At 44.2% G+C, this 19,462-nt stretch overlaps 1 protein-coding gene across 1 annotated transcript; it reads left to right on the forward strand.

Moving 5' to 3' along the window:
• Positions 1–2,912: 2,912 nt before the first annotated feature.
• RPL14 (ribosomal protein L14) lies at positions 2,913–9,979 on the forward strand. Its single transcript, XM_044677563.1, has 6 exons — positions 2,913–2,969; positions 3,485–3,586; positions 6,631–6,725; positions 8,391–8,490; positions 8,580–8,633; positions 9,652–9,979. Exons 1-6 carry the CDS (start codon positions 2,967–2,969, stop codon positions 9,940–9,942), a joined length of 645 nt encoding a protein of 214 aa, XP_044533498.1. The 5' UTR covers positions 2,913–2,966; the 3' UTR covers positions 9,943–9,979.
• Positions 9,980–19,462: the final 9,483 nt, after the last annotated feature.

Consider the following 19,462-nt stretch of genomic DNA (forward strand, 5'->3'; position numbering starts at 1 on the left):
GTACTTACTTGCTGAATGAACTTGGACAAGTCCCTTAAATTCCATCTTATTTTCCTCATCTGTAAAATAAGGAGGCTGGAGCAGATGACCTCTAAGGCCCCTTCCAGCTTGGGTCCTTTGATTCTAAGACCAGTTAACTTGTACTTTGCGTCTGCAATCTGTTTTAGACTCATTCTCAGAATTTCCAAGTTGGCAGGGATGCCAGAGGCTGTCTAGCTTGACCCATCATCCCTTTGGAAAGACATTCCTTAATTGCTAATCATTTATCAGAGTACACTGATACCATAATGTTTTAAAGGATGTGGGATCTCATTGACAGGGGTGGTGCAGATCATAGCCCATGCAGGCATTTTCATCATTTCCACCTTCGCCCATGTTCTCCCATTGATCTCCCACCAGATCTACCCAACCTACTGAGATCCTTCCTTTGGCTAGCTCATCCTTTGTCAGTAGCTGTGGTCAGAGGAACTCATGGATTCTCCTCTGGGCAGAGACCGACCCACTCCCCTTTCATAGCTATATTTTCATATTCCTAGTCCTCTCATATATTCCTTTGAAATGGTGTTGCTGCTTCTTGCAGGGAGTAGGTCTCTCCATACTTACCCTCCTTGCACATTGAAGAGTGTAATAATTGAGCTGAACTGAATTGAATTGCATTGATGAACACCTAGATGGGATGCCTATGAAAAGTGTAGGTAAAACAGTGATGGGAAGGATGGCTAGCACATTAGATGGCAGTTAGCTTCCCAAAATATCTCAGCAAGCCAGAATACTGAGTGGAACCCCATTAGATGAAGTTTAATGGGGACAAATGTAAAATATTGCATTTGAGTCCAAAAAAATCAACTTCACAAATGTTCAAGATAGGTGATTCTTGGTTGGAGAGGTTCTTTTTTCTCTAAACCCTTGTCTTCTGTCTTAGAATTGTTACTAAGTATTGATTCCAAGGCAAAACAGTAAGGGGTCAGCCAAATGCCCAGGGCTACATATTAAGAAGTATCTGAGGTCAGATTTGAACCCAGTATCTCCCATCTTTAGGCCTGGCTTTCTATCCACTGAGCCCCTTTGCTGCCCCAAGAGATATTCTTTTGAGGAAGATCTGAAGGTTACAGTGGCCTGGGAACTCACTCTGATGAAATCAAATCATAGCTAATTCAATTTTAGGTTCCATTAAGAGAGGTGTAGTGTCCAAAATGAGAAGGGGAGCTAGTCCACCCTAGAGTAGTGTGTTCAGTTCTGGGAATCTTGTCAAGTGCTCTTGATTGGATAAATCTATCGGTGTGCTGAGTTACTCTGGTGATAGGCTGGCTCCTGGGATGAGGAGGTGGCCAGCAGGGAGAGGCAGGGTCAGGAACCAAATGGGATTCTAACTGTTGGAGAGTCTCTGCCCCTCTGTGACTCCTCAACAAATCTGTCTGACCTTTGGAGTCAAATAATAGCCAGCATTTCTATAGCATGTTAAAGTTTGCAAAGCGCTTTACCAATATTGTCTCACTGGAAGAGCTATTATGATAACCCCCATTTTACCATTAAGGAAACTGAGGCAGTAGAGGTTAGGTGACTTGCTCAGTCACCTAACTAGTAAGCCTCTCAGGCTGGGTTTGATCAGCTCTTCCTGATAGCTCTTCCTGTCTTCTATCCAGGGAACCACTTCAGTGTCTCTATTCCACATTTGGGGAAGATTTAAGTTTGAGGTAGAATGGAAGTGCATGTGAGTGTGAGTGTCTGAGAGAGAGGCAGAAGGAGAGAAGAGACAGACAGAGAGAACCTTCCCCTTGTGGCCAATGATTCCATTGTGGAAGGGGCTGTCTTGAGAAGAGATGGGTTACCCCTCAGTCATCAGGTACAGGCTGGAGGGGGAAGCACTTGCCAGCTCTGCCACAACAGGGGGTTTTGTTCAGGAAAGGCTGGACTAAATCACTTACTCAACCAGCCATGAGCAAACAAAAGGTGAGATGGACCATGTTGCCCTCCAGGAGCTTCCACTCTACTTCCACTTGGCTTCTTTTCTGTCGCTGAGATTCTGGGACTTAATTAAGCCTTTTCTGGCATTGGGCATGGTCAAGGTGCTCTGTTTTAGGAGTGGGAAGTACATAATCACAGAAAGCAAAGGGAAGGAGAAGCCGGGTGCATTTATCTAGTGCCTGTCATGTGCCTGGAGAAGCTTGAGGATCCATTCCCAAAGACTTTAAAAAACAACCCTTACTTTCCATCTTAGAATCAGTATTGCGATTGGTTCCAAGGCATCAGAGTGGTAGGGGCCAGATGGGGGTTAAGTGACTTGCCCAGGGTCACACAGCTAGGAAGTGTCTGAAACCAGATTTAAACCCAAAACCTCTCATCTTCAAGCCTGGCTCTCTTTTTACTGAGCCACCTAGCTGCCCCTCCTACAGTTTTAAATGCATAAAACGAAAATATAAAGTATTACAATGGAATTCCAATAATGGAGAATCCCAATAATGAGGAAACGAAGTTATCAAAATTTTAAAAACGTCCCGGGTAGACTGGACTGTAAGCTTCTCGAGAGCAGAGGCTGTTACCCTGCCCGGTGGGTTTCTGCGGCGCCCAACAAGAAAAGTCAACTTGACTTAATCATAGAACAGGACTCGGTACAAATTTGGTGGTCTCTCTTAAGAACCACCCTAAACCGATAGGACCCCCATAGAAATCACGTGTAGTTGCCCACGATGGGGCAGGAACGTCTCTGGTCAGTAGCGCGCACACGCAGACGCAACCACGCCTGGTCCTGATCCCAGAGCTTTCATAAGGGTTCTTCCAGGATTCCTCGCTCCGCCCATCGGGCCAGAGCGACGGGCTCCTACCAGTGCGCGTGCGTCAGGACGAGCGGCCTGGCCAATCACAGGCGGTTACGACTGCCGTACGCGCCTGCCGGCGAGGGGTGGGGGCTGAGTTTTGCACGTGCGCAGTCCTCTCCGTGCCCTTCCTTCTCTTTCGGCGCCGCCAACATGGTGAGTAGGCTTGGGCTGGGGCTCCGGGCCTCGGGGCTCTGGTTACCCTGCTCCCCGCTTTCCCGTGGGAGCACCGGGCTCCGAGGACCGAGGAGGCGGTCGCTGGAGAAGCACCGGGCTTAGGGGAGAGCCTGGAGTTGTGGCGGGGCCTCCGAGGCGTGCGGGACTCCGGCTCCCGGAGCGCGAGGGGAGGCCGGGGACGTAGTCGGGACGTGGGGCGCCTGCGCGGGGCTCAAGCTGCGCTTGCGCGGAGGCCGGGGAGCCTAAGCCTGTGGCCCACGCGGAGCCCGGGGTTAGCCCTCGGGTCAGCCTGCAGACCCCGAGGAAGGAGCGCGGAGGCGTGGGGCGGTAATCCGCAGCTTGTCCCCAGCCGCGTCTCTGAGCCTCGCCGCAAGGCCAGCAGCACCTATTCCGCTTTTAGGGAAACGAAGGGCTCGTACGCCAAGCAGGGCCCAGTTTGAGGTTTCTCCTTTTGCCTTTCCCATTTCATCTCAGTCCACGTCTCCCCACCACAGGTGTTCAAGCGCTACGTGGAGATCGGGCGCGTGGCCTACATTTCCTTCGGGCCCCACGCCGGCAAGCTGGTGGCCATCGTGGATGTCATTGATCAGAACAGGGTAGGTTGTTGTATCCGGGCTCCCGTCGACTCACCTCCCAACCCCTCCAACCCCCCTTGCAGTGGCTGGCTTCCTGTCTTGAAGCAGAACTCATGGTCCCTTACAGGACCCGACAGAATGGGGAGGAGGCTGGGGCTGGAATTCTAGCATTTGGTCTTGCTGCTGAAGCTCTCTTCATCTGCCCAGACTCCAGCTCTCCCCACTGTGCATCAGGCCCTGGGCCAAGCGCTGGGGATAGGCGGAGAAGCAAAAGACATTTTATGCCTTAAAGGAACTCATTTTAGTAGGGGAGTCAGCATGCAAGTATATATGTACATACTGCAACTTTGGCAAATTGGAAATAAACAGACAACACATATTTGTAGGAGATGGATTTTAGTTGGGACTTTTCAAAGAGCCAAGGAAAGCAGAAGGCAGAGAGAGAATTCCAGGCATAGGTGGACAGCCAGTGAAAAAGGTCAAAATCAGGAAATAGACTGTCTTGTTTGAGGAACAGAAGTGAAGCCAATGGAGGTAGGGACATTAAGGTGTAAGAGGCTAAAGACGATGGGGGTGGTTTATGAAGGGTTTTATATTTCTATAAGTAATGGGGTGCAACTGGGGATTATTGAATGATCACAAACACAGCAAAAGTGGAGAATGGATTGTAGGCAGGCTATACTCTGGGCCTGTGTCAGGAGGGAAAAGATGTTTCAAAGGTAGAATTGGCAGGACTTGGTAACTGATTGGATATGAATTGAGAAATAGAAAAGTTGAAGTTGACACCTAGGTTGTAAGCCTGGGTGACTGAGAGATTGATAGGACTCTCCACATTAATATGAAGGATAGAAAGAAGGGAAGCTTGGGGTTGGGAAATGATGAGTTCAATTTTGGGTCTGTTGTTTAAGTTAGCTGTACAACACCCAGCTCTAAGTAACTAATAAAGTATTTGGAGAGAGCCTGGAGCTTGAGAGTTGTTAGGGCTAGAAGTAGATTTGAGAAATGTCAAAATAGAAATAATTGAATCCTTGGGAGCTAATGAGATCAAAAAGGATAGAGGGAGTCCAGTAGAGATTACTTTTTTGTTTTTTGTTTTTTTTAAATTTTATTAGTGTTTTTTAATATTAATAAATTTCCACATAAGTTTTCCAAGGTTAAATGATCCAAATTGTCTCCCTTCTCTCCTGGAGTTTACAAGCAATTCAGTTGGAGTTATACATGTATTATGCAAAACATTTCCATACTGTTCATTTTTGTAAGTGAATAATCTTATAAATCCAAACCCCCCCCCAAACATATACCCAAATAAACAGTGATAAATCATATACTTTCATCTGCATTCCTACTCCAACTGTTCTTTGGAGGTGGATAGCATTCTTTTTCATAAGTCTTTCCTAATTGTTCTGGATCATTGTATTGCTGTTAGTAGCAAAGACTGTCTACATTTGATCTTTCCACAATATTGCTGTTACTGTGTACAGTGTTTTCCTGGTTCTGCTTATTTCACACTGCATCAGGTCATGTAGGTCCTCTACAGTGGACCTGGAAATTAAGTTTGACGGTTTCCTGATTCTTCAATCCCCTTCTCAGTGGCTATACCTCTGGAAAGAAATTGGCTCAGAAGAGGGAAAGGAATATATCCAGATTCACATAATTTGTGAATCTAAGAGTTAGGACTAGAATCGAGATCTATGTCATGCTACCCTTGGTTTTAGTTGTGAGAGATGATAGAGATGATCATCACTCAGCAAACATTTGCTATTTTAAGTACTGTGGGGTAATGAGGATAAGTGACTTGCCCAGCTATACACACACAGCTAGTGTCTTGAGTATCCTGACCCTAAATCCTTAGCACTGAGCCAAACCTAAACAATCAAATAGAGAACAACTAAAGTGACCACATCTTTTGAATTCAAGTCCCACAATTTAATCTGTTCTTAATCATTACTTATATGTATCTCTGGTCAAGGAGGGTGAGATACAAAGGTAAATGAGACTTAGGATCTAGTAGAAAAGAAATCCACAAAACTATAGTTGGAGGTAGAATACAAATCCCTTAGAAGGTTGGAATAAGACCTTGTGGATTCAGATGGCAGATCACATCCCTCTTGATTTACCAGTCCTGACCCTAGCTCAGGCTCTTCTTACCTTTTCACCCAAGTTTTTTATAATCTAATTTTTACTGTTTCCACTCTTTCTACAATTTACCTCAAACCACACAAAAACAGATCTTACCAGGTCAGTTCATGGCTCATAAATCTTAAGATAAAAATGTAAATTCCTCAATCTGGAATTCAGGGACTTCCACTATGCTACCTTTCCTTGATCACCCCTGTCAAATGTCTTCTCCCTCCAATTTTCTAGGACATTTCATCTGAAACTTTTTTGCCCTTCCAATCCCCCTACTTTATATCATACCTGTCTCCTTGACAGTGAAGGCTGTCATTTTTTATTTTTGTCCTAGTAGATATTGGAATGTTGTATACTAAGCACTCATCTGTAAAATGGGGATAATTATAGCACCTGCATCCCACACTGTTGTGAGGACCAAGTAAGATAGTTGTGCTTGGAGTCTGGTACAAAATAAGTGCTATATAAGTATTAGCTATTGTTAATTAAACACTTTTAAATGATGAGAAAGCAATAGTATAGTATTTTGTCTGATCTGGAGTAGGAAAAGAGAATTTCTTTTGTGCTTTACCATGCTTTGATTTGGGGGGGGTTAGTGTTAATACTGTAATTGTATATGACTTTGGCCAGTGCTACAATTAATTCCATGAATAAACATCAGCTGCCACTTGGGTTTGGAGTGTGAATTATCCAAGGCATAGTCTGACTTGACCAGAAGCCCACCTTTAGTAACTTTGGACATTATATTGCTCCTTGGCCTTTTAAACTCAATGAAAGTTGGATTTCCAGGTTTTTGTGGAGCACCATATGGAAGATGAGACCTTTTGTGGTCCAGGACCCATAGTTTCACAAAGTTTAGTCTTTTTTTCCCTGATATTTCTCTGCCTCTTACTGATAAGGACTGCTGAGTGGACATTTCTCCTTGTCTCTTTTAGGCTTTGGTTGATGGCCCCTGCAGTGGTGTGAGGAGGCAGGCTATGCCATTTAAATGTATGCAGCTTACAGACTTCGTTCTCAAGTTTCCGCACAGGTAACTTTCTCTTGATTGTTTAAACAATATTTATTCGTTTAATTTTGGAGAATTTGGGGGAATTTGTTTTTCTTTTCAGTTTGCCTGAGCACTTTAAACTGTACATATTTAACAAAATCTTACTGTCATAGGGCTTAAGGATGTAAATGGTAATGCTTGTCTATGGTTTTTTCTTTTGTCATTGTATTGGATTCCTTTTAACTGCATACTGGTATTAACTCAGACTTTCTGAAAGACCATAAAACATTAAGAAAAGCATATGCTGGAGATACATGTAATGATTTTGGGGCTCCAAGAGATTTGTCTTAACTAGATTGTTTTAAGATTCTAGTGGGCCATAAAGACTCAAGGCCAAGCCCTTGCCTTTTATATCTTGTTTATATAATCATGATGTACTGGGACAGCTTTGCACAAAAGCAGCTTGGCTAGTACTGCAAACACAATGCTGCCCACCCTCAGGAAGGGTTTTTAGACAAGATTATAATGGATTCCTTCTAGCTGGGCAGTCCACTGCTTGGAATTCTTCATAGGATTTTGGTGCTAGAATGAGATCATCTTTTAAGAGTGTTCTGTTTGGTAGCTGAGGAAGCTAGAGCAAGAAGAGAGTGTTACCATGGGGCACAGAGCTAAACAGTGTCTGGATTCAAAGTCATGTGCCCAGACTCCAGATCCAAGGCTCCTTTCTGCTAGGCTAGGCTCCCTTCTTTGTGGGATCATTTTGCTTGAGTTTTATGGAACAGCAGCATACCTTTCCCTTTCTGCTTGTGTGCCTAGTTCAGAAGACTACATCTCACTGATAGAGCTGGCCACACCTAGACTTAATGCTCTCATCTTTGTGTTCACTGAGAAAACTCTTAGGTAGAATCAGCATTTTTAGTTCAGGCAGAAGCCCCAGGCCATGTTGCTATTTGTCTGTCAGCTGTGTCAGCTGGTCTTCCTAGAGAAGAAACTTCTGGCCCTGCCTCCTGAGCCTATTGTCTGGGTGGCCCAGGAAGTGGTGTGAGTGAAGTTATTCTCTGAGGACCTTCAGCTTTTATCAGCCCCATCCATGTGTATGGGACACTGCTAGGCACTGGGAGCCACAAAGTGCTCAGACTCTTATTGGTATGTAGTACATTGGACAGTGATGTGTGTCTTCCTTTGTCCATGAGAACTTCTCTGGGTCTCTGGCATTACCTTTGGGATCCAGGTCTGAAGAACCTATTTAGGGACATTGGTGAAACTTGTATCTCTTTTGAGCAGGAAGTAGTTCCCCCAAGACCAGAAGAATATTCTAATAGCAACTTGAGGTGTTTGGTTTTAAATTCACTCTCAGGATTCCTGGCTTTGTTTTATGTATAAAACAATACTTAGAAGATACTGTGACTGAGCTAGAAGGAAGGGCAAATGAGCTTGAAGACAATTTTTTAATTTTCATTTCCCTTTTATTTTTTGGTTGCATTTTAAAAGCATTTAATTAATTAATTTAGGATGTTTTTCCATGGTTACTTGATTCATGTAAGTGAGCAGTTCCACTGGGTTTTACATGTGTCATTGATCAAGACCTATTTTCATATTAATATTTGCACTAGAGTGATCTTGAAGACAGTTTTTAAAAAGTACAAAGACGTTTATGTAAATTCAACAAATCTGCAATTAGTGAATTCTGTTTTTTATCTTTTCTAGTGCTCGTCAGAAGTATGTCCGGGCTGCTTGGGAGAAAGAAAAGATCAATACAAAATGGAAAGCCACAAGATGGGCCAAGAAAATTGAAGCCAGAGAAAGGGTATTGATTGGGGGTGGGGTGGAAGGCTTGAATTTTGTTTGTATAACATCTTGGAAGCACAACCAAATTAATTTTTGTTTTCTCACCAGAAAGCCAAGATGACCGATTTTGACCGTTACAAAGTCATGAAAGCCAAGAAAATGGTGAGTGATGAGTTTTTGTTCTTCAAGTAATAGGTTTTGTGGGGGGTGTTTGCTAGAGGTTGGCTAGAGGAGGGAGAAGCAGTGGATTGCTGTATAAACTGCCAGCCTTGTGGTTGCTTCATCTGAAAAGGAGGAAGGAGCCGGTGTTTAGACAAGGCCTTTGATGGTTGTGTTTCCACCTGCTCTGAGAATCAAGTTATCTGGTGGTCATAGATGAGAATGAGTGCTGTTGGCTGTTATTGATGAGAGAATTTGTAAATGGAAAGGTTTTGTTTTGTCCTTATTTTTTATTTGTTTGTTTGTTTGTTTATTGCTAGGCCCTTAACCTTCTGTCTTGGAGTCAATACTGTGTATTGGCTCCAAGGCAGAAGAGTGGTAAGGGTAGGCAATGGGGGTCAAGTGACTTGCCCAGGGTCACACAGCTGGGAAGTGTCTGGGGTCAGATTTGAACCTAAGACTTCCCATCTCTAGGCCTGACTCTCAATCCACTGAGCTACCCAGCTACGCCCTCCCCCCCTCCACCCCATTTTGTTTTTAAATTTTTGTAATGCGTCAATATTAACAGCTTCTGAACTTTAGAGCCTGGGGCTTCCAAAGGAGAACAAACTGCCATTTAAGATTTAATAGAATTAATTGCCTTTTTAGAAGCCCTCATGGGCCCTGTCATTCTTAAAAGACTTGTATTCACTCAGGTTTATTCCAGCACTTCCTTTCCTCAGATGTCTGTCATTCAGGAAAGTCACACTGCCCGTACTCTTTTCTTGTCCTTGGAGATCTTAACTATTGTTTGGAATAAGTTAGGATTTTAGGACATTTGGCCCTGGGCTTTGTTTACATCCTGACCCTAAAATGGAACACCTGGCATAGTCTTGGCTGGTCTTACACATTGTCTCAAGTCTTGACAGGCTCTTCCTCTCTCAGCCGTTCCTATCTGTAAAAGGTATATTTGGGTGTGTAAATGAGAGCTCAACAAACATTGATTAAGCAGCTAATTTTTGTTGGGTTTTAAAACTTTCAGAGAAACAGAATTATCAAGCATGAAGTGAAGAAGCTCCAGAAGGCATCTACCCAGAAGGGCTCTCTTAAGAAGGGAACCGCCCAGAAGGCGCTTGCCTCAAAGGTCTCTGCGAAGAAGATCCCCTCTAAGAAGGCTGAGGGCCAGAAGGCAGCCCCAGGTCAGAAGGGGCAGAAAGCTGCAGGCCAGAAGGCCCCCGCCAAGAAGGGACCTGCTCAGAAGGGACCTGCACAGAAAGCTCCAGCTCAGAAGGCTCCAGCCCAGAAATCAGCTGCTACAAAGGCCAAAAAATAAGAGGCTGCCAGAAATCAAATAAAGATTTTGCTATACACTAGTGTCTGCAGGGGTTTTTGTTGTTGAGTTGGAGTCTGATCCATGGGCTTGGGACAGCTGTCAAAGGCAAAAGGGTAGCTTTGGCGTTACAGGACGCCAGTTCAAATGCCATCTTTGCAGATATCTTCTCTGCCTCAGTTTCCTCATCCTAAGGTCTGGGGATTGGGCCTGTGAGCTCTAAATTTGTGGTCATCTCTACTTAATTTAGTGTAGACAGAAATTCACTCTTGATGTACATTCCTCTTAAGGAGGTCTGGGATGAATGTGGATGGAGAGCTTCGCCTGCACGGGCTGGTTTTCAAGCACTTCCCTGATGAGAGGAGACTTTGCTAGTAGTTAGAACAGGTTGTGCTGTTTAATGATGCAGATATGTTACCAGCTGGCTTCACATTGGAGCTATTTAAAGTGGTAGCTTTAAATAAGATCGAAGGATGGTCTGTCCAAAGGGCCCCTTAGGATCTCTCCCTGCCATCTCAGTATTCATTCACTAGAACGGGGGTCCGCAACCTTTTTGGCCCTGAGAGCCGTCCAGTGGTCCAGTGCTCCCAGTGCCGCTCCTGTAACAGCACCTGGAAAAAAAATGGACTTTGCGGCTCCTGCAGAAAGAGCCACATCTGGCCCTCAAAAGAGCCAGCCAAGGCTCGAGAGCCATACGTTGCCGACCCCTGGGCTGCTAAGTAGAGTGTAAATGGAATTAGCTCACCCCCATTCATATTCATATTTAAAACTAACCACCACAGATAACCTCCCTTTGTGGGGAGGGGAGACGAGTGACCCCGCGTGACAATAAGTAACAAATCAAGAACAAGGGACGGCCCTTTGGGCAGTCCAAAACCAATATTGAGGCTGCCATTTGCCCACTTGAATTAGAGGTGGATCCACAGGAAGTGACGAGAGACATGATCTCTTCAAGTATGTTGGTTACTTCCTGTTGGGGCAGTTCCCACTTTGAACTTGGTGCTGAAGGATCTCCTGAGACCTCAGGCTGCTTCCACTCTGAATGGTCACGTGGGTAAGTTAGGCTGACTTCCTGGGCCTACCTTGGCGCTTTCCAGACTCTCTACCTCAAGCAGGCTTCTTTGCCTCTCTGATTGCTAAGGCCTGGTGGCTAGTAGCCTAATTTAATTAATCTTTTAATTCTCACTCGGTCCGGACCAGATTTTTTCTCTCTCTCTTTCCCTACCTTCAACCTTCCTAATTGTAAATAAACTTCCATAAAACCCATCCTGACTTGGGTCTATTTTAATTATGGAACCAATCTAGATCTGATTGATTCCTGGTGACCACACCATATAGATATCTATTTAATATCTCATTTTTCCTTATTACCTTTGGCCGACCACAGTTGGGTCTTGGACATCCTCAATCTTCCTAAATTTTCTTGAATTTTCCTTTACTTTTATGACTATCCCCTAAGTCAGCCTTTTCACAGCTCGTTTTGGATCTGCGATTGATATAAAGCTGCCAGACTGGTGAGATCAAACATTTTCTTTCCTTTAGCCTTTAAAACACATTAGAAAAGCAGCCGCCTTAACCTTGGCTGCAGGGCCCTGAGCTTTCAGCTGGGGAGCCCCTTGTCTTAGGGAACAAATAACCCAATTGGCTGACCCTTAGTTTCACCTGGGAAGGAATCCCATTTTCCAGCCTCCTTACTGGGGCCTCGCAGACTGCTGTGTTTCTTAGATATCCCAGAGACACCTGGAAGGCTTAGAAGCAGCTCTGCCCCTCACCAAAGCAGAAGGCACTAGACTCGGCCTATTAGTGGGGAGAGGACATTTTTTAGGCTGAAATTGGGTCTTAGCCTTGTTTTCTACTTTAGTTTTAAAATCTTAAGGTAGAAGCTAAAGCCTGGTGGGGCCAGCCAGAATTAAGCCCTTTTGCCCAAAAGAAGAAAGTGCGGAGCTTTAGCCAGTCTAGCCTCAGGGCCGAGGAGAAAAGAAAAAGATCCTTCAGACTTTTGAAACTGAAGAGCTTCCGCTACACCTTATTGCCCCTCCCAAACTTATCCTCTGAAAGACCCTCCTGCCTGCCTCTGGCTCTGTCTATCCCTCCCAGAACCTAATCTCTAGAACTCAGCTCTGGCTACAGGCTTTGTTTTCTGCCAGACCGGAATAAAGGAAATCGTAATCTAAAACCCCTTAGAAAGAAAAAAAAAAAAACCTACCCATTAGTGGCATCTACTGACCCGGCAACTTATCAATTCACTGAAAAAAAATGTGGCTCCCACTCATTAAGAACTTAGTGGAGATCTGTGTCTACATTTTCTGTATCATCTTGTCTCTTTTTTACTTGTCAGAAACCCTACAGAATATGTCACCAGAGCAATGCCTTGCAGGGTGTCTGTATGTGATGATAATGTGTATAGGGAAAGGGCTTTATCATTTCTTCTCCCAAATTGCCACTAAGAGGACATTGAGCGATTTGGAGGGGAACGCAGAGCAACCGGTGGCTTCCGAAAAAATCCGAGCAAAGCATTTAAAAAGGAGAAAACTTCTACGGAGGAAGTTCCACCCAAAGGGAGACTTACTTCTCCATACTTCCTCATCATCTCTGGCCTGGGATGCCCATCCTGCCACACCCTCCACTCCACCCCTGGATGGTGATCCTCAGCCCATCCCACCCACTGTCCCTGCCCCTGCCTCTGCTTCTGCCCCCACCCCCCTTGCCACTCATCACCAGGCTGGGAATCTAGAGGCGGGAATGCCAGATAATGCAGCCCAAAGCCTATTTCCCTTAAGGGAAGTACCCATTTTCAATAATGAAGGAGACTTGGTGCTTGTAAGGCCCTACACACCCTTCAACCCTCAAGGTTTAGCTAGACTCAAAGAAAATATGCCCACTTTTGAGAAAGAACCATTCTTACTTGTAAAAAAATTAGACAATATATTCCGAACTTATGACCCCAGTTGGCAGGATATTGAAAATATATTAGATGAGTTTCTGACAGTCGGTGAGAAAGAAAGAATCATTTCTCGGGCCAATCACAAGAAAGGCAAGGGAGGACCTAAATGGCCTCTCCAGGATCCGAACTGGGATTACAATTCTATCCCAGATTACAAAAAATTGTGCATTGGCAGAGAGGCATTATTGTCAGCCATGAAAGCTTGTGCTGATACACCTGACAGTTAGGCAAAATTCAAAACAACATACCAATGAAACTCCCTCCCATTTTATGGACAGGCTGATTGAGGTGGGAGAAATATAATCGGACCTTGATTTAACCATGGAACAGCATGTTAGACATATACGTAGGCAATTCGTTGAGAATTCCTGCAAAGTAGTCAAAGACTGTTTTAAAATTAACTGTCCAACCTGAGAATCTATGAGTCTTGAGGAATTGAGGAAAGTAGCATCTTATATTTTTAAGGGCCATGCACAAAGACAAGAGGAAGACACTGACTCAGTTGGATGCTTTAAAAGCAGAAATTAAAATGCTAAAGGAAAAAATGAAAAATAAAGGAGAGACGATAGCCCCTCTCCAAGAATCTAACTATCAATCCATTATCTGCCAATTCTTTATGAAGAAGGGCCATATAATAATGAACTGTAAGAATTTCTTAAGAGTAATCGGAAATAATACCCAGTCGAAAGCCAACTATATAAATAACAACAGGAATAATAATAATAATAATAATTCCAGGAATAGCAAATGCTCAGCTGGAAAATCTATAGCTAATGCAAAAATTATTAATGAAGTTCTTTCTGCTCTCCAACTACCCAAAGCCCTAGCTGTAGTTCATTGCTCTGCCCATACAGGTGGCACTGACCTGTCTCTAGGGGAAATGACCTGGCAGATACTGCTACAAAGCTAGCCGCTATAGAAGGGCCTGAATTAATTTTAACATTAACAACCACTGATGACTCAAATTTATCACTTTCCTATGATGAGAAGGAAGTAAAAAAAATGGAAGCAGAAATTTAAAGCTAAACAGATAAATGGGGTATGGGTGTCCTCTGAAAGAAAACCCCTGCTCCCTAGAAACTTTTATCACCAAATTTGCCAATCTATTCATAAAAATGGTCATTTTGGTACCCAGGGCATCGTGGACTCTGTTAAAAGGGTATGGATAGCTCCTGACATAACCACTATAGCCTCTAAAGTGTGTGCAGCTTGCCCTACCTGCCACGCATATAACATGCCTTTTGTGGCAAGGCTTTTGGTGGGCGTCCTTTGGCTTACACACCTTTTGAGCACCTGCAAATTGATTTCATAACAATGCCAAAGGCTGGACAATATAAATTCTGTCTAGTCATAGTGGATCAACTGACCAGGTGGCCGGAAGCATTTCCTACTGCCGGAGCCACAGTGGCTTTTGTCACCAAGGTGCTCTTTTTTTTTTTTTTTAACATTTATAATATTTGTTTTTAACATGGTTACATGATTCATGCTCCTACTTTCCCCTTCACCCCCCGCACCCCTCCCACCCCCCATAGCCGACGCACATTTCCACTGGTTTTATCATGTGTCCTTGATCAAAACCTATTTCCAACTTGTTGTTAGTTGCATTGGGGTGGTAGTTTCGAGTCCACATCCCCAATCAAGTCCGCCTCAACCCATGTGTTCAAGCAGTTGTTTTTCTTCTATGTTTCCTCTCCTGCAGTTCTTCCTCTGAATGTGGGTAGCGTCTTTACCATAAATCCCTCAGAATTGTCCTGTGTCATTGCATTGCTGCTGGTACAGAGGTCTATTACATTCCATTTTACCACAGTGTATCAGTCTCTGTGTATAGAGTTCTTCTGGCTCTGCTCCTCTCACTCTGCATCAGTTCCCGGAGGTCTCTCCAGTTCGCCTGGAACTTCTCCAGTTTATTATTCCTTTTAGCACAATAGTATTCCATCACCCGCATATACCACAGTTTGTTCAGCCATTCCCCAATTGAAGGACATCCCCTCCCTTTCCAGTTTGTTGCCACCACAAAAAGCGCAGCTATAAATATTTTCATACAAGTCTGTTTATCTATGATCTCTTTGGGGTACAAACCCAGCAGTGGTATGGCTGGATCAAAGGGCAGGCAGTCGTTTATAGCCCTTTGAGCGTGATTCCAAATTGCCTTCCAGAATGGTTGGATCAGTTCACAGCTCCACCAGCAACGCATTAATGTCCCAATTTTGCCACATCCCCTCCAGCATTCATTACTCTCCCCTGCTGTCATTTTAGCCAATCTGCTGGGTGTGAGGTGATACCTCAGAGTTGTTTTGATTTGCATTTCTCTAATCATTAGAGATTTGGAACACTTTCTCATGTACTTATTGATACTTTTGATTTCTTTACCTGAAAATTTCCTATTCATGTCTCTTGCCCATTTATCAATTGGGGAATGGCTTGATTTTTTTATACAATTGCATTAACTCTCGTCAAGGTGCTCTTTTTTTTTTTTTTTTTTTTTTTTTAAACCCTTAACTTCGGTGTATTGTCTCATAGGTGGAAGAGTGGTAAGGGTGGGCAATGGGGGTCAAGTGACTTGCCCAGGGTCACACAGCTGGGAAGTGTCTGAGGCCAGATTTGAACCCAGGACCCCCCCGTCTCTAGGCCTGACTCTCAATCCGCTGAGCTACCCAGCTGCCCCACGTCAAGGTGCTCTTAAAAGAAATCAGTCCTCGTTTTGGCCTGCCTGCACTCGGACAGGGGAAGTCACTTTACTGATTCAGTTTTATCTGAAATATATTCCTGTTTGGGGATAACTCCAAAATTCCATGTACCATATCACCCCCAGAGCTCAGGCCTAGTTGAACGGATGAACAGAGAACTTAAAACTATGATTGGCAAATCATGCACTGAGACACATCTAAATGGCCTGAAATTCTCCCTCTAGCTCTATTTTATCTTAGAAGCAGGCCCAGGGGAGATCTACACATCTCACCATATGAGATGCTTTTTGGACATCCCCCTATACAGGCTAAGCCTTTTTCTCCTGCATATACATCACTGTTAGGAGGAGATACTTCTATTGCTTCCTATATACAGGAATTGCAACACAAGCTGCAGGAACTCCATGAATCTGGAACTGCAGTACAAGGAGGACCAATAGACTTCATGACCTGAACCCAGGAGACAAGGTGTACATAAAGAACTTCCAGTGCACTGGGGCAACCCAGCCTTCATGGGATGGCCCATTCGAAATTTTATTAACTAATCTGACAACTATAAAAATTGGAGAAAAGGACTCTTGGATTCACTGCTCACACGTAAAGAGGGCATCTTCTACTGAACCTGATCGACGGCTTCCTGTTATCTGCATTGGAGATAACAGTTCATAGACTAATGGATGCTATTTTTTGGAATCACATTGTATTTTTTTTTGTTGTTCTTGATTCTTTCCCTGAATTTATTTTTTTAATTTTCTTATTGCTTTTCCTATTATCTTTTAATAGAATAATTGATTTTTTCCCTTTTTCTCATTTCTTGTACTTAAGTACATATAATCACTTAATCTTTTTATTTTTTGCAGTGCTATAATTTTAATATATGTATTTGCTGTAATATTACTGCTTACTCACAAGGCCTTAGACTTTGGGAACCTGCTATGTATTGTTAAATGTTATGAGGCTGTGATTATTGCTTCTGTCTGATTCCAGGAGAAGGGAACACAAGAGCCGTTAATAGTGCTAAGAAGGCACAAGGTCAAGGAGACCGACCAACCAATCCCAATGGGATTGATGAGAACATCTGCACAGTGCCAAGGAGCACAAGGTCAAAGAGATCATACAAATACAGGTGGGATTGAGGTACTCCCACGCCAACACTGAGGACTTGAACTCGGTGTAAGAATCGAAGCTGCGACGCTTAACATATGTTAAGACGTAGGACTCTCCGAACTACACTGCCAGTCAGGTACCGCAGGTTGGCCATCATCTGGCTCACCCATATACTCCTGAGAATGAAGGGAATGACAGGCACTTCCCTTGCATATAATTCTGGTCCTTTTTTCTCTTATAGAATGGCAACTTCCTGTAGTCTTGGCTGCAAATGGGTAAGTGCAGTATTACTGCATTGTATCCTACAGACTAGTAGGATGGAAATTATATTAATTGGACCCTAATACAAGGGCCTGTTATGAATTTATTTTCATTCAGAAATTTTATATACATCGCTTTTGATATTTTGATTCTGATTTTAATGTTTTCTTTTTTCCAAAGTTTCAATTTTCTTCTATTTGATTTTCTTTTTTATACTTTTTTTTTTTCCTTTTGAATTGACTCATACAACCCCATGACTCAACTATATATCTTGAGCTGATCTGGGTATTTCTTTTTTTAAATACCCATGTCAGGGGGGATTGTGTTTTTATAAAATCCAAGATTTAATTGTATTTTTATTAAATCCAAGATTTAATTTTTTTGATTTTTGTTAGAGAAAAATTCTCAGGGAAAGAAGCTTGCTGATTCCTTAATCCAGAGAATGAACTGTTTGCAGAGAGATGCCTGAAGGATCTACATCGAATCAAGAGATCCAGAATGAACTTTGGGTTACAATTGATTGAACTGATGGGGTTTGAACAGCTACTTTGGATGTACATGTTATGCCAATAGGGGACTGCCCCCAATTGGCTTCTTGTCAATATGCTTAGCAAACATTGGTTTTGCCTTCTCCCTCTTCCATTCCCCTCTTACCTCTAACTATTGTAGTTAGAAGACCTTTGTGGGTATAAGACAATTATGTAGAATGACCACTCGGGGTGACTGGGGGGATTGTGTAAATGGAATTAGCTCACCCCCATTCATAGTTAAAATGCCACCACAGATAACCTCCCTTAGTGGGGAGGGGAGACCAGTGACCCCCATGTGACAATAAATAACAAATCAAGAACAAGGGATGGCCCTTTGGGCAGTCCAAAACCAGTATTGAGGCTGCCATTTGCCCACTTGAATTAGAGGTGGACCCCCAGGAAGTGACGAGAGACACCATCTCTTCTAGTATGTTGGTTACTTCCTGTTGGGGCAGTTCCTGCTTTGAACTTGGTGCTGAAGGAGCTCCTGAGACCTCAGGCTGCTTCCACTCTGATGGTCACGTGGGCGAGTTAGGCTGACCTCCTGGGCCTACCTTGGCGTTTTCCAGAGTCTCTGCCTCAAGCAGGCTTCTTTGCCTCTGATTGCTAGGCCTGGTGGCTAGTAGCCTAATTTAATTAATCTTTTAATTCTCACCCGGGCCGGACCTCTGCTGGTCCGGACCAGAGTTTTTCTCTCTCTCTTTCCCTAACTTCAACCTTCCTAATTGTAAATAAACTACTATAAAACCCATGCTGGCTTGGGTCTATTTTAATTATGGAATCAGTCTAGGTCTGATTGGTTCCTGACAACCACACCATATAGATATCTATTTAATATCTCATTTTTCCTTATTACAGTGGTGAGAGGCAGTCCTGACCTCGGGAGCTCCCAGGCTAATGGGGAGGCAGCGAAGTGAGGAGCTGCTCAAACCCGGGGGCTTAATATCCTTTGGGAGAAGGGAAAGCCAGGAAGGCAGGAAAACTAACCTGCCCAAACTGGGAACTAACGCTGACTCTTAGATGAAAGGCAAGAGCTTTGGGGGAGATGAATCCAAAGACTTCCTTCGTGTCCAGCTCTCCGCGACTCCACTTAGCGTTTTCTTGGCAGATGCTGGAGGGTTGGCCACTTCCTTTTCCAGCTCTTTTGCAGGTAAGGAAACTGAGGCAAAGAGGGCTCATTGACTTGCCCAGGGTCACACACGCCAGATTTGAACGAGGGGAGATGAGTCACAATGTCATGTTAGTATGTGCTTAGCAGGGACCCCTTTTTGTACCTTCCAAGCCTTGTGACTCGACGGCTGGTTTTCTGTGGGAATGCCTCAGCCTTTGCCCCCACATTTTCATGGGTGTGGGTGACACCCCCTGTCAGTGCAGATTGCGGCCCTTCCCCCCATTCTGTGAATCGAAGCTCTGGCATCGCCTTCCCTCAACCCCTCCGGCCCATGCCAAGGTGGCAGGAAGGGAACGGCTGGACGCCTGTATTCGACGCCATAATCTAATTAGTTTAGATAAAGCGAACAGAAAAGTACAAAACGGTAAAAACGGTCATGCAACAAATCTTACCTTAAAAGGATAAATTCCCCCAAAGCTCCACAGCCCAGAAATCAATGCGGCGTGGTGCAGAGGCGGGAGGGGAGACATGGGCCACCCTTTGGGACCGAGCTTGGTCGAGATGACCTGAAATCCGGCTCCCTCGTTCTTTCGTTTACATGGAAACGGCACGTTTTCCTCGTTGAGCTTTGCACCAGCTCCTGTGATTAGTCTGGTGCCTTCTGGGCAGCAGGCTCCTGTCTAACCCTCTGAGAACCCATTTGGGATTTTCTTGGCAAAGCTACTAGAGTGGTTCGCCATTTCCTCTTCTGACTCCTTTTACGGATGAGGAAATGGAGGCAAACAGGGTGAAATGACTTGCCCAGGGTCACACAGTCTAGCCAGGTTTGAAAGATGAGTCTTCTTGACTTTGGCACTTCTGGACCGCCTGGCTGCCCAGCCCC

The sequence above is a fragment of the Gracilinanus agilis genome, chromosome 5, assembly GCF_016433145.1.
Source record: "Gracilinanus agilis isolate LMUSP501 chromosome 5, AgileGrace, whole genome shotgun sequence".
Classification (NCBI taxonomy): domain Eukaryota; kingdom Metazoa; phylum Chordata; class Mammalia; order Didelphimorphia; family Didelphidae; genus Gracilinanus; species Gracilinanus agilis.